Here is a 16911-nt window from a genome sequence, read left to right on the forward strand (position 1 = left end):
ATTTGCCTTGTTACAATTTCAGCTGACACTTTGGATAGTTTAATTGCTTGATTGTTATGTCCGAACGTAGTAAAAAATGTGTAAAAGGGGGTATTTGAAATAAAAATTAAGCCACAATGCTAAATTATGTGTGTTTGAAAAAGAGGACATGAATTTGTTGACATAGTTTATTTGTTGTGTACACGTTGTAACTTGTATAAGAAAATACTACACATTGCAAATACAAAGATTAAATGAAGGATTGGCAGTATTTGGGATGAGAATAATGCACTAACTGAATATTTTATTGATAATAGATATATTAATGGTGTAGTTGTTGACTAATTGAATACAAATTAATCAAATTTAAGTATTCTGTGGCACATATTAAAGTTCTAATCCCCGCAGTTATATTAGTCATAAATACCTAGTAACCATTTCATTTGAATAAATTAAAATGCAATGATTATATAAAATAATAGTTGTCAATGGTGTCATTAAATAACGCAGTTAATGGGAAAGATATTGGGATTGATAGACATCTCAACATGTATATAACCTTTATAGAAATAATAACGGATATATTACCAATTTCCTCTGTTGGAAGACAGAGACTGGTGGTTACATTGCTGGTTCCAATGATGCTGTAACTCACATATTTGAAGCAAACTTGTAGAAACTCTCTTGAAAAAAATGAGCAGGGTATATGTGCTGACTCTTCTAGTTCTTCAAGACCTCCAGGAACGCGTTTGTTTCCTAAATATTTCCAATGGGATGATGGAACAATCAAATTGTTTCCCGACAGACTATAGGCTAAATTAAAATAAAGTATTAATTAGTGATGAAGACTAGGGATGAAATGAATCACAACTTACCCTGTCCATATACTTGTATCCGATCCGATCCTGAGGCACAAAAGGGCCTTTCTACATTGATGGGTTTGATGTCATTCTCTAAGCAGGGATAAATTGATTTGTAGTTGGTACTAAGACGGTAGACAGGATTTCGTTCCACCACAATGGGTTTACTTCTTGCTATGATGGGTACATGGGTCAGATCTGTTCTGAGAAAAGTACGATATGTTCCTTCTTGTCCCCAATACGAACAATTAATGGAGACTTCCATGGCTGCTCTCTGGTAAAAATTTGGTGGAAGAGTGTATGAATACCAAATTTTAGCCTCATTAGAGATTTGACAGTCTTGAGAGTAGGGATTAACAAGGCTCTTGGAGCACTCTACAAGTTCCAATCTAGGAGCAAATCTGAGATTGGATGAGCGCACAAAGTCTTCCTCTTGTCGAAGAAGGGTAGAACAAAGAGTTCGCGTGAAGGAGATTCGAACATCCACATTTAAAGAATACGTTTCCAGCTTTTCAGGCACGGATACGGCCATTTGTGGCCATGATACATAGAGTACTTTACTTTTTGCGACAGTGACTCGTCGTGGTAAGACTCCTGAGAGACTAGAATTGCGGAGTATTGTAAGGTAAGCTCGATGTGGACCTGCGTGTGTGACTGTGCCACACGGGAAAATCACATTTCCCGCTTGACTCTCCAAAGGGACTGCTTGGGAGCTGAGTAAAAGCGTGGAGTCTACTTTTCGAAAGGAGTCAAGGAAGGAATCTCCGGGTAGGTAGTGGAGATGGATAGTTGCACCATCTAAATAGCTTGCTGGACCATGATGAAGATGAAAATCTGCAGAGAGATCTCCTTCCATGGCAGTGTACTGAGAGGGTAAAGAGACTTGATAGGTGGATGAGGAGGAGGAGGGAAAAGTGAAGAGGAATAGAAGAGGTAAATAAATTATTTCTAAATAGACCCAGAACATCACTCTAGTCTTCCTTCCAGTCCCAGTCAGAGTCGTCATTAGAAAAGTCATCTGCATCAGGTGTATTTGTACTATTCAGGTTCAGACTCATCTCCTCAGTGCCATGTTTGAGCCCTAGTTCCTTTGAATATCCTTCATAGCGAGAGTTCTCTTCCTGAGACTCAATAAAGGAACGAACAATATGTTTACACCAATCCTCAGAGTATGTTTCTTCTTCCTCCGCTTTTTCTGTTCGAGAGTTCCCTAAAAACTCAGCATCCGGATGTATTCCACGATTGAAATTCCCTTTGTCTTCTTTCCCGACGTTTCCGATGTCAGCTTCTTCTTTTTGTCCTATTAGAGAGGGTGGGGAATTTACCCCGACTAAGTTATATTTGGAAGGGGATTTTAACTCCTTTTCTGATGCACCCTTAGTGGGAAATATTTCATGACGTAGTCTTGAACAAAGTTGATCAGATGGGAGAAGCGTGGAAATTGATAGTTTTTTTAAAAAGTCTTCATTCGAGATACCTTTGAGATTGGGGATTTGATGCGGTAAAGGGAGGGGTGAGGAAGTACTCTTCATTCCTTCTTCATACAAAAATATCTGAAAGTAAGAATAATTAATTGGTATATTATACAACATATTGGTAGTGTATGAGTAGAGGGATAATTTCCTTTTTTATATTGTGTGGCAATCAGACTGAAGGGGTGAGCGTGGTTTCATTTTAAAGGCAAGATTATAAAGTGTTGTTTAAAAAAAAAATAGAGTAAGTCGCTATCATACCCTCGAGGAGTGAGGAACGTGGGGCTTGCCATTAAAAAAATATTGCTCAAAATGGTTTGACAGATAACTTTATGAAATTAAAGAAATTGAAATTTAAGTCCAGAGCTTTTATAAGTCCAATTTTTGAAAATTAGTTCATTGCCTCAATTTCTCATTGGCAAAATACAATTTGGCCAATTCATTTTTATAATTTGAAATATGTAAAACTATTTAAACGCAAATAACTCCAAGAATTATCATATTGATCAGCTAAAATTAATACCATAATATCCAGTGTCATGCAAGGATTATAAATTTGTATAGTTTGTTGATGTAGGCCTATTCAAACCGGATTTAGTGAGGAAAACATCACATTTTAATACTTTTACAAAATCAGCAATAACGCATGACTTAATCCGCTAATCGTCCACAACTATAAAATAATATATGTTTTGAATTTAATTTGCCATCTTTTTATATAATATAACTAACCTTTGAAAACCTCTGTATGAAAAGTTATTTAGAGAGAAATGAAAAAAAAAAAAAAAAAAAAAAATACCGACTATTAAAACTTGTTTAAAAAAAAATGGAAATTAGGTTGTCGAACCCTCTATAATATGTATACAAAAATCATCAATATACTCGATGGACCCTAGAGCTATAGATTCCCTCAGTATGAGGGAATCCTCACTTTGTCAATAGTTCCATATGTACATACACTATAAAGATAAACCCTCGTAGTTTCTGTTAGCATGATTTCATAACCACATCTGTCGTATAAATCAAAAAATAAAATATATTATATATTGTACATTGGTACATGATGCTATAATATAGACTAGAAAGAAAATAAATTTGCTGTCGTCTGTAGATTTGCTATTTCCTGTCATTATTAATATTACTATATATATTATTTATGTCTATACCAAGGAGCATGCCATTTTAGTATTGTACATCCATATAAATGTATTCATATTATGTCTCCACTATCCTTCTTTAGACATATTTTAAAAATGCATGATAACTTTTACAACTATACTTTTATATGAAAAATAAATGTTTTGATTCTATGAATTATTCAGGCGGAGTTTCTACTTTTATTTACTACCAGTGGATGTCGTGTCCGGAGTTATGAGGGGTCGGCTAAAAGACAATTTTTTCATAAGAAATGTGAAAGTTAACTGTGTTACCCTCCGTTTTTTATGAGTCCACTCACATGCAACTACTTAATACAGCCTAGAATGGGCATTGGGTATGTTAAAAAAGGAAATATAGGGAAAATTAATATGGTAACCCAGACAATTTATGAATATTTTGGAGGAAAGTAAGTTAGAACAATACTCATCAGGTTTTATTACAACAGTTACAATCAGCTTATACAAGGGAGGAAGGAGAAAAAGATATAAACAAGGATATTTGCTTTAATATCTTCGATACCCAATTCTACTCCAAGTCCAACAAAGACTTACAATTATGACTGCCCAACAAATCCTCAGGGCTTAGTTCCATCTTTTATGAGCGTACATAAATGTTCAGTCGGGTTTTGAACATAATCGAATCTATTTAGGAAGGGATGTTCATTACACAGGAATTAAATAGTAATGACAATTTTCTAAGGAAAAGAAAATCCCTTCTTTCTATTACCCATTACAAATTAACGGGCCATGCTAAGAGAGGGTCCTTGCAGTTTCCCATCATAAAGCTGATTCAAAGCACGGAGCAACCGATAGAGAAAAACTGCCAAAAAACTGGAATACACTTTCTGATTCAGAGGAGTAAGATCATCAGACTGAAGCAAAGGTTCATGAAACCCTTTCCTTATATAAGGAAGCACTGCGATTCTGCGAGGATTTGTGCCACCTTTTGTACTGACAGGAGTAAAGTTCACCCCGAAGATTTGAAGTTGCTAAAATAGTATTTAGTTGTTGCTCTGGGTCAGTTGAGTGTGGGACATTATTTTCTTCTGCGGGGCAAGTAATAAATGTTAGGGGCACTCATATTTGCCCAAAACATGCAAAAGATTAAATTTTGACTGAAATTGTAAGTCTGAACTTTGACCTTCGGCCCAACTACGGTTGAATCTCCTTTTGTCTGTCTTTAGTGTATTTATTTTTGTTTTTCTTATTATACTAACTCTTTTGTATCTGGTTTAAATTCATTTACAAACCAAAACAACCACTTAATACATTTTATAGTAATACACATTACAAATGTTGTTAAAAAAACAACAACCTGGGAACATCAATTTCAACCAAAAATAAATAATAGCGATCTATAAACCTAATTTATTTATATTTATGGCAAAATAGTTTAAGTCCAAAAACTCATATGCTGAGTACTTTAGTCTCTAGAGTGCTTACAAAGAAAAACAGGTAAGCCACCCAGTATATTAGAGGGATCATCCCTGTAATAGAGTTAATCCATTTTTATATATCAGCATTTATATTTCATTTCAATCATCAAATATACTGTACATCCAAATGAATTATGATCAAAGAAGGGATCAGTGTAAAGAAAAAACTATTTTTTGGGATTAAAAATGAAAAAAAAAGTTATGGTACGTGGTCTTTCGTCTTTTTGTTCGTTATTTAATAGGTTCTCGTGGTATACACTTTTCCTTCTGAAGGAAGAATTCTCACCTATCTTTGGTGTTAATTGTTTTAAAAATACATAACAAAAAAAAAATATATGAGCTTAAATATAATTATAATATTTTCACTGTACTAATGCTATTTTAAATGAATGTGGAAGGTTCTCCTCTTTATAAGCAGTAGTTAACTCCCCCAAAAAAAAAAAAAAAAAAAAAAATCATATTAAGGGCAGGTCATATTAGCAAAAGTCTTAATTCAGTAAACCCATAAGTCTCCCTCCCGCCTTTTCCTCGCACTCTTACGAAAACTCAAATCCCTCAAAAAATATTATAGATAAGAGAGCAATAAAAAAAATAGTGAGGCATATTCGATGGACACATCAGCAATATTTCCTTAATATGATTACATTGTTATTTGGCACATCAAAATATGTATATGATACACATCAGGGTGCACTATATCCAGTGCACCCTGTATTCCCATTCGATACTAAATGTACATACATACAATATTTCATTCCTACGACTACATTGTTATTTATTAGATGAAAAAATGTTCATGATATACACCAGGGGACAGTGCATCTCTGATGGAAAAAGATGTAGTTTCGGTCATCCCCCGACTTGAACACCCTTGATTACGATTAGTAGGACGCCAAATGCAACCCCACCCGAAATGTGTATGACCTGAAGTTCACCATCTCCAAATGTTGTGCCAACTACCTTGCGAATAAAATTGTGCAAGCCTGTGACAGCTTCGGGCACAGTATTTAGTCTGCCATTACTTCCAATGAAGGACATATCGAATAAGGTACAGCCTCTGTGATTTGCTTACTGTTCTTGTAAGTGTATTTTTTTTAAAAATCAGATGGTAAAATTTGGAGTTTTTGAACTTAACAATTTTTATTTGTTACTGACGCGCAAAATTTACTTCTACACCTTGTATTCCGCCTTATATTACTCCAAGGAACCATTTTTCTCTTAATATAAAATGTTTCAAGGCATGGAAAAAAAAACATGTATAAGTCATACTTACTCCCTATAGTGTACTATAAATGAATATGTTCGTATATTACTTTCAAGAGATGTTTCATTCTTAAAATTAAAATTTATTAAACTTTATTTTTGTAAAGATACCAGACCTTTGTATAATATCCCTTTTATATAAAAAAACATAGAAAAAACCGGAGAATATACGATAAAATATGTTTTTATCAAGTCTCAAAGAGAGAGAGAGAGAGTGAAATGGATAAGAGACATCAACAAAGTTAGGAATGATTAAACATATGCTTCAAATATGCTAAATTCCTTCAAATACGGGTAGTCTCTCTGCACCATTATGAATGTTTTATATAGTAGTTTTATTTGTAGGTAGTTTATATGAAGACATTTGAAGAAAACAATCCATATCCTCAGAAAGTAATTAATCTTTATTTGCAAGGGATAAAGCAGGAATCAGATAAAATAACATTCTACGTCATCTTGTCTATAACATGATTAGAGATTGGTTATTTGTCAGAGCGACAGGGGATGGCTTGAGCGAGACATATAGACTAATTGAATTAAGAACTTTGTTAATATCAGCTTCTTGTTATATAGCTTGGAGGGAGAAAATGAATTACTGTTGTAAAGAGCTTCATTTAAAATAGTATTAGTGCAGTGCCAATATTATCATTACCTATATTTAAATTAATATATATATATTTATTCTGTTATACATTTATAAATACATTTACACCAGAGATAGGGGATAATTCTTCTTTCAGAGGCGCATCAACCGTTTTGCATTTTCTTCTTACTTAACTCAGTTTATTCTTTAGACACATCCCCTCTTTAAACATAATATGCACATACTTACTGCCTTTCATGTACTATGAATGGACGGATTAATATGAATGAAAGACTTTTGTTCCTCGTATAGTGATTTTAATTGAGGATGGAGGTGAATTTATTGAATAAAATAAATACAAATCTATCCAGCTTTCAGAATCTGTTTATTTATTTAATTTTTTAATAATTTTATAAATGGTTTAAGAGAAAATTGAGTTTGAAAAAAAAAAATCAAATCCTTTTAGCGGCTCAGATAACTTGTGTATCCTATGTATTCGTTTATTTTTTTACAAATAATTATCGACCTTAATATTGGTGTAATTTGATAAAAAGTTTTTAATGTGTTTTATGGCAATCAATTTAAGTATCTCCCCTGGATAAATTACATAGCAACCTTTATTGTATCTCCCAACATTTTCTGTTTTATTTTGGAGGAGAAAAAGTATTTTGTAATCTTGATTATCGGCCGAACACTGATTTTTTTTTTTACAGTTTGATATCAATTACTTATTTCAAGACGGATTTGAATTGATAATTCAGTCCAGTCCACGATCTAATATAATGGATCCAAATTTAGTCGTTTTCTAATACCGAACCAAATTTTTTGGCTTCAATATGTAGAACAAATTTCTCCCAACTTTTCATTTATGAATTGTACAAATATGATTTACAAAATTTATCAGATTCCTCAGATATGTTGTCCCACACAGTCAATATGGCGGCAGTGATTCCCCTTTTGGGTGTATATTGTTTTTTGGTTTCCCTGTTCAAAGTGCCTCCTGGCCTTTATGACCTCTATCAGAAGGTGGCATTGGGTGCTTGTGTATGAAGAAAATGCCAAATCCATGCCATGATGGTCATAACTGCCACGGAGAAGTTGACCACGAGGTGATTCATCATTTTGACGGAGCCCTCCTTGATCTTCTTCTCCAAGCTGGACAGGAACTCCAAATCCCTCTTTAAAGTATGCCCTCGGCTTCCTTCTTTCTTGAAGAGGTCCTCTCCATTGTTCTTCTTCTTGGCCACCTTGAAAGTCAGACTCCTAGAGCAATTCAAATGTCCATAATCCTCACCACCACCTCCCCTTGAGCATCTAGAAGATCTGAGATACCCTGCATTTTTGCTTTTTGCTCACTCATGATAAAGAGATAAGGAAATGAGTTTTTTTAGTTTGATTATGAATAAAGATTGGTTGAGCCACAATGTCAAAAAAACACTCAACCTTCAAAAATCAATAAGAAAATGAACATCAATTAATAGCTCACGTTTTGAATTTATGAGGTAACGCCGTGGGACCGAACTTTTCTGTTTAGAATGGTCCAGACTGAACTTCTTAAAAGGACCGAATTAGTTCCATACTCTAAAAATCAGAAGGACCGGTCTGGATTTTCAGACCAAAACCCAACACCAATATATATTAAGCAATATTGTATAATGATTCTTTCTTGAGCAAGGAAAAAGAAGGAAAGAGCGAGCTTCTTCTCCCTCCAAATCAGAAAAAGTTTAATTTCTTCTTCTTCTTCCCTCACTTAAGCATAACATATGTTACTTCATATTAGTAGTATATAGTGAAGATTTTAAAAAAATACACACAAAACTTGATCTATAATTGTTTTATTTGTGTATATAATGAAGATAAAGAGACTCGAACTCTAATAGAAACAATTGAACTCAAACTGGATAATTGCAATTATTTTCACAATCAAAATACTCCTAAAACGTTTGCATTTAAGCAAGGATGTGACACGGATAAGGAATACCTGATATTGGGACCCTACACTCTGGATATTATTGCTCAAACCACTTTAAGAATCAGCAGGGCAAGAAGAACCGTTTCTGGAAGAGTCCTTGAGAATAACAGGAGATATTTAAGAAAAAGACGTCTTGATCTGCTCGGTATTCCCCCCCCCCTACCCCCATAATTTAAATAATGCAGTAGTCTGCAAAATCCGTTTTCAACCTCAAAATCAAAGTACAGGGGCGTCCACATATTTATATATATGTATAAAGAAAGGGTGATTCAAAACCAGCGGTTTTTTCCAGTAGGATTTTTTTTTGACAGGTGCGCGCGAGTTCTGTCAAATTCATACGTCATTTTTACTCAGTATTGTTTTAGAATTCTTCATGGAAAGATATACGCAACAACAACAACGTGTACAAATTGTTCAATTGTACCATGAAAATCCGTGTTCTGTGAAAGAAGTTTTTCGCAAATTAGACACAACTTATGGTCCACATAATCGACATTCAGAATCCACAATTCGCAGAATAATCGAAACATTTGACGGGACAGCAACTTGCTGGGATGTCCCGTCGTCTGGTAGGCCACGTACAGCTGTTTCAAAAACGCTGCCGGCCAACACGTTACCGTCAATGGCGAACGTTACCGCGCCATGGTAACATACTTTTTGGTACCTCAAATTGAAGCACATGGTCTCCACGATATTTGGTTCCAACAAGACACTTGCCACACAGCGCGCGTAACAATGGACTTATTGGGACATCCTTTTGCTGAGCAATTAATTTCACGATTTGGCCCGGTGAATTGGCCACCAAGATCGTGTTATATCACACCTTTGGACTTTTTTCTTTGGGGCTACGTAAAAGCAAAATTCTATGTGGAGGATTGAAGCATTGGAAGCAAATATTGAGCGAGTTATTCGTGAGATTCAGGTCACAATGATCGAACGCGTCATCGAAAATTGATGCGAAAGAATGGACCATTTAAAGGCCAGTTGCAGCCAACATATGAAGGAGATTATTTTCTAGAAATACTTGTAAAGGATTGTTTTTTCGGTTCATAATAAAGTTTTGACCACAATATAATATTTTATTTGTTTTATTTCTACAATTCATAAACCGCTCGTTTTGAATTACCCTTTATATATATTTTTAAATTTATTAAAAAAAAAAAAATTGTTAGAAAACAAATTTCGAAACTAAAGTTCTAAATATTAACTTTTTGAACAAAAGCTTTCAAAAATCTAAAGCCATTTACAAAAAACAAAAAAAGATACTTGAAAAAATTCCAAAAATTAAATTTTTGAAAAAAAATTTAAAAAGCCACTTCTATTTTCAAAAATCCAATTTTTTGAGAAAAAATTTCAAATATTAAATTTTCTATTAAAGAGCCAAAATCCACTATTTAGGGAGGGCTAGCATCCCTCCAGCCCCCCCTGGGGACGTCTCTGAATTAGTTTTGCTATAACCTAGCTACATGCTCCTAATTTACAAATAATTTGACCTTAACCCCATTGAGGTAACATTTTTCCTTTTGTAAAATTAAATGAGTCCTCTCGTCACCTATTCACCCATGGTTGTAAGGTAGGTATACTGTTTACCGCTTTTGGAGTGATGATCTCTGGATGAGACTGCCCCAAAATGATGGATACCCGTCAGTGGATGAAAATATGGATTTGGATTGCATAATAACAGATTCCATATTATGTATTTATCAACATAAACAGTGCAGGCTCAACCCATCGCCTTCCCTCACAAAAACATTAGAAGATTAAATTAACTGATGACCCTTCTCTGACGCACTTCGCTTTTTACTTTATGTATAGATATGGGCGTATAACTCATGAACATATTTGCTGTCAATTAATGGCTTATTATTCAAATTACTGGGATGTGTGTATATATCCCGGAATTTTGGCTATAGTTTAAGCTTTTATTTAATTTAGGATAATGCTAATCGGGAAGAATCGAGTCATGTTAAAAAAAGACAACCAAAAATCAACATGGTAACCCTGACAATTTGTAGAATCCCTTGAAGGAAAGCCGCTTGACTGGCATTACTTTTCATCAGATCAGCTACAATTACCTGTGACAAGGGAGGAAGGAAAAAATGATAATAACAATGACATTTGCTAGAATGACGTGGATCGTCGATCTTTCTCCTTCTTTCATTGTGAGGATCAATTTCGACTTCAATTCCACTCCAGGACAAAAAAAGATTCACAATTATAACTTCGCAACAAATCCTCAGGGTACTCTCCGTCATTTATGAGCACAAACAAATGTTGTTCAATCTGATTTATAATATATATCAACCATAGGTTGTATGTTGGTTGTAGTAGAAATGGAAGTTCACTCCTTTGGAATTAAAAAATAATGATAGGAGATTAATAATAGAAAATTCCTACTACAGTTTGCCAACTTTTAAAAAATGGGTAAGATACAAAATACTCCCGATTTCCATCCCTACTGACATGTCCCTTCAAAGAAACCCTATCAATTTATCATTCTTTTATGCTGCGGATAGATTTTGCCTACTTTATTTTTTTACTACCGGTGTCACAAAGGGATAAATCATAATTATTTGTTGATAAGAATAGACGATAATTATTCAGAGCAATACAAATGTAATTAACGCTAAATATTGAGAAAAATCATTTTAGCTTCCTTTTGTGCTCAGAAAAACTTGTTTATTTCAATTTTGCATAAAAATAATAAAAATCCATTTTGAAATTAAATTTAAATAAATATTTCAAATTAGAATAAAATTGTTTGAAAAGTATACAAATAACTTTAATGTGAACTATTGATTTTCGAACTTAAAAATTGTCTCAACCCTATAAAAAGGGTTACAAAATTATGTAAAACTAGATTTAATATGACAATACTTAATATAGATTGGGTATCAGAGCGTCAAGTACTGCTCTAATTGTATATGGAATTGAAAATATTTTATTGTAGCGTTGATTTGTGTAGTGGGTCAAAAATAAATTAAATAGGTATTTTACTATGTAATAGACGTGTCCCGTCCGTTTGCCTTCTATGTAGAACCTTAGGACCCATTCAAATCGGACGTAATAGTTGTTCGATAGAATAACCTTTGCCAAATATTTAATCTAAGTAAAATCTATCAATTTCTCATTCTTGACTTCTTTAAGTACAATTTTCTACTCACCATAATGGTTATTAAGAATATGAAAAAATGGAGTGATGTCCATTAATGTTTCCATTTAATGGCAATCAAAATAGTTCTTTCAGGACGGTCGGGCCACAAAATTAACATTACTTTATCCACATACCCGACCATTGGCCTTTTAGAGCGTGCTACTTCTTAGACATTAAATTTACCTGGAGGGGGATTCATGAAACCGAAATACCGCATAATTGCCTGTTATAGTATATGGACCATAAACTTTATTCACATTTTCAGCCAACTGCCTGGCGTTTTGCTTTGGTCTCCATGATCCCGCTCAAAGAATCACAAAACTATCTGTGAAGATTTGTTTTGTAGAAAATCTTATCTTTCTAACCCCATCTAGTGTAAACAGAGCAGCACACTTATACAACGCAAGATACACATGATTATATCCACCTATTGGAAAAATAATTGATTGTTATATATAATACTTATTAAAATATAAACTCAATATTGAAAAAAAAAAATCATTCAAGCTTGCTTTTGTGATGAGAAGAACTTTGCTTCTAAGAAATGAATATTTAATCAATCCCCCATTGAATACGCTTTCATATGCATAAAGTTAAACATTCTGGGAGAATATATATTTAAGTCAAAAACCAAACAATGGAAAATATGTAGGAGAATGAACCAAAGTTGGTTTAACAAATAATTGTAATATATTCTCTTATTTCATACTATTGTAAAGAGATTCAGGTTGAAAAAAACTGAAAATTTAACGCTCGGATTCCTGAGATTAATGTAAAAAAATATATTGTATGAGAAAATGGTTGTTTTCATTATACCATTTGAGGGATCGTGTTACCACAATATGATAACAAATTGAACATTTTTTGTATAATACACAATAGGTTTTTTACTACTATTTGTGAGATGGAATTTGTTTGAAAATCCAAAGCACTTTTACTATGTGAAAAAAAATACCAAAATTAATATGATAACCTTAATAATCTAAGGAATATTATATTAGATAACATCATGATAGCTATCAAGACGCTTAATTAAATCCATTGGGGGTAGCAGCTGTAAGATCACAAAAATAAACTCAAGACCCACTCAGTAAAAGCAAGATTATAAGCTGAAATCCGGTGTGTACCCATGATTACATATATATATATATATACTTTTTTTTTTTTTGGGGGGGGGTGTTTAGAATTTAAATAAATTCGAAAAAATTGTATTTTGTAGGAAAAAAATCAAAAATTATAATTTTATAAATTAAGTTCTTTCGAATTTTTTTCAGAAATCCACTGCTATTCAAAAAAAGAGAAAAAAAAATAGTGATATTCATTGCCACTTTCAAAAAATTACATTTTTTGGAAAAAACTTCAAAAGCAAATTTCAAATATTTCTTTTTTTGGAAAAAATTTCAAAAATCTACAGCTTGTCACAAAAAATGTAATATTTGTGGAAAAATATTACATTTTCCCCGAAAGATTTCAAAAATTAACAGTTGTTCATATAGAATTAAATTTTTGAAAAAAAAATTCCAAAAACAAATTTTAAATTTATACTTTTCAGAAAAAAATTTCAAAAATCTACTGCTGTTTATTAAGAATTAAATTTTTGAAAAAAAATTCCAAAAATTAAGTTCTTTATGAATGTGAGTCTGAGTTTTTAAAAGTGATATAATTTTTTTCTATTATTATGTAGGAGAGAACCTCCAAAAAAGTATTCAGAGTGACCGGAAATAAACATACGTGACATTGATACAAATTTACAGCATCAGGCAACCCTTTTTTCAGTTGGACTAAAAGAAACAAATAGAATACGATTACAATTCTTTCTTTTAGCCAAGTTACGTTCAAATAGCTTGAAAAATGAACTCATAAGAACAAAATCAAAAATAATTGTCAATCTTTCTCAAGCCTCAACTTGGAAATTTATGGCCTTGAGAGAGGTATAATTCTTCTTCATCGTCTGACTTCAACCCTCTGGACTATTATCGGGGGAGCACCGTACAGAACAGGTTCAAATACACACATCGCAACAACTTTGATTCCCTAAAGTCAGCCATAAGAGACGCACCCCAATGAAGGAGATTCCCTCAGCCTTTCATTTTTCTTATCAATATTCACAAGAACACTTACGTCAACTCACTCAAACGCCTCTTACATAAAAATTGCACCTCCAAAATGGCAGAAACTTTACTGAGTAACTGTGCAAAAATGCTAGATAAATGTGACTAGCTTTTATTTATGAATGCTGCCATCTTCACGTTGAGGTCGGAAGGTTTTCACACCACCCTCATATGTGAGTCCTTCTTGGACTCAGAGTAGCATTAAGGATCGAAAACGGAGTAATTCCTACATTTGCCTTGGAGATAAAAGGAGTGGGATTTGCGTTAATGTCCTTCTGCTTACAGCTGTTTATAACTACAGGGTGCGTGTAGAAAATCTGCCACAATTTAAAGACGACATTACTCCAACAGCTGATGTCTGATTCGTCTTTTTTTGGTGTCAAAAATTTCCCAGGTCATAGGATTCAGTTATTGCTAACCACTTGTAGCTATAATATCATTTTAAGTGCCCAAGAAAAGTCATAATGTTCAAAGAGAGAGATCGTAGGGTCGCTGCTATTCAGATTATTCTTAGTGATCACATGAAATTAATCAATGCTGACATCTCTGGCCTTCTGTCAATGCCAGTTAGAACGGTCATAAGTCTCAGGAAGCAGCCCGAGGAGTCATCGGACCCGATGGAGGCTGTTGACAGGAATAAAAAGGAGGAAAAGAGCACCAGGATTGTCCAAAACTTCATGAAGACCAATTTTCTGACCACTGTCATGGTCTTTGGGATTGTGTCAAGTGAGAGACATGTCATGCCGCACCACATCTTCAAGACAGGCCGTGGATGTGGCAGCAGGACTCGGCTCTGGCCCACAAAGCTAAGCGGACGCAGGAATGGCTGAAAAGCAATGATTTTGCATTCGTATCCTTCTCCTCTTGGCCTCCTTCATCACCGGATTTGAACCCGCTTTACTACTTTGTCTGGTCCTACGTGGAGAACATGCCCAACGGGTCCTTCCATAACACCAAGCAGTCTCTCATCACCTGCATCAAGGAGAAATTCAGTGAGATAGAAGCAGCGCAGATCCAAAAGGCCTGTTCTCGATTTCGTAGCCGCAATGAGCGGGGGTTGGGGGCACATTGAATAGATAGCTACTCTATAACTTAATAAAGATATTCCTTTTTATTTTATCAATAAATATTATAAAATAAGCTTGTCGTTGTTGTTTTTACAAGCGGCAGATTTTGTCCAGGCACCATGTATTTTAATAAAGGCTCCTTTCCTCTCAAAACATTTTTCCAATTGTTAGGATTACCATTTTAAGTTTCTTTATTTTTTACATGCCCAAAATGCTTAGGATTTACATCCCTAGACATACCTACATACGCCTCAATTAGATAATTAACTAATGCTTTACAACAACAGTGACTCTGGTTATTGTGGGAATCCTCCATATAAATATGAGGCAAGTCAACATAATTAATGATTGTGGTGGCAAAATGAAAAGTAATGATTATTTTTACTATTACTCTTTGGCCTTTTGGGGGGAGTGGGGGTTATAAGCATCATTAATGCTATTAATTAGATCCTTATTATGTTCTTAATAGTAGTGGAAACAAAGAGGATGAGAAGAAGAAAGAATTAAATTAATAGGAGGAGGAAGCAGATAAAATATACAAGATTAGCAAAAATAAAAAAATAGATGAAAGTCACTTTTTTCCAAACAGAAAGAAAGAACTTTTATATTTTATATATATATATATTAAAAACTCGGGATTAGGGAAAAAAGCTGCCATTTTTTTTTCTTCTTTGTCTTACCAATTTTTAATATAGGATATTTCTTTACTTTCTATTGGTTTATAATACATAAATATATCTAAGTAGTACATAATAGATCCGTGTTCATTAGATAGAAATGAAATCACGACGTATAGCAAAAAGAAGTGGAGCAAAGTTTTGGAGATGGGGGAAAACTTTTATATTTTTTTATTATTCAATATAATGCAAATGTATTATAAGAACTTTTCAATTCAACCACTCAGAACTCCATAAGGAAGTTCCCTGGGTACAAATTCTCACTGCAGAGAAAAGTAAGATATTTAGAGCTTTAAGACTCAATAATAACAATAAGACGGATACAGAATATAACATTCGAGAAGGAGTTGCTTGAAAAGTATGTTCAAAGCCCAAGATATACCTCTACTTCCCCCCATATCGAGATAATGTTTAATTTGTAGCACTTCTTGGAAGAACACACAGCAACTTTGAGCCAAATCAGTCGATTTCCTTCTGTAAGGCATTCGTTTGAATCGAAGAATTGACATGAAACATTATGGCGACATTTTGCCGACATTTTGGATTCGCAAGGAATACTCTCATCGACTATCTGGAAGAGGGAAAATCTATTAAAGTTGCAAATTATTCATCGTTATTGGACCATTTGAAAACAGAGCAGCTAGACTAGAAGAACGCCTACAATAAAGTAATTTTCCATCATGACAATGTACCTGCTCACACCTATGCAATTGTGGTCACAAAATTAATGGAAATAGGATTCTAACTCACAAGCCTTCACTTTTTTATCAATGATTTCTGGAGTAGTAACCTCAACAGGGCGTCCAGAACGTTCAGCTTAACTTTTGCCTATATGGCCAATCTGAAAGTTTTGAAACCACTTATAAACTGTTCTATTCGAAGGTGCAGAGTACTCATAATGTTTATCCAGCTTATTTAACGTCTCCTGAGGCGTTTTGTTTTTCATAAATTAATTTTTATAGAACACACGAAATTTATTATACGTTCATTTTTCGAAAATCACTCCACTTGCTCGATTAAAACTGTTGCCAAACAGAAAGAAATCGACCGATCTGAAAAAAGATTAAAGTCACACTTAAACATCAACTCCAAACTTTTGAGGCACTCATGTGTCTTTTTAGAAGAAGGGTTGGGAGTCAAATAATATGAAACTCTGGTATGTTAGAAAATGAAAATATAT

The 16911-nt window shown here is 33.8% G+C and overlaps 1 protein-coding gene across 1 annotated transcript in view; it reads right to left on the bottom strand.

Annotated features, from left to right (window-relative positions):
- Positions 1-16911, bottom strand: part of gogo (golden goal) — a 67749-nt gene that overhangs the window by 27207 nt on the left and 23631 nt on the right. Inside the window, exons 2-3 of the mRNA XM_040719414.2 lie at positions 855-2392; positions 568-792 (exon numbers count right to left, since the gene is read on the bottom strand). Of these exons, the coding sequence (XP_040575348.1) occupies positions 568-792; positions 855-1863 (1234 nt within the window). The 5' untranslated portion in view covers positions 1864-2392. The remainder of the gene's footprint in view (positions 1-567; positions 793-854; positions 2393-16911) is intronic.

Source organism: Lepeophtheirus salmonis, chromosome 9 (genome assembly GCF_016086655.4).
Source record: "Lepeophtheirus salmonis chromosome 9, UVic_Lsal_1.4, whole genome shotgun sequence".
Classification (NCBI taxonomy): Eukaryota; Metazoa; Arthropoda; class Copepoda; order Siphonostomatoida; family Caligidae; genus Lepeophtheirus; species Lepeophtheirus salmonis.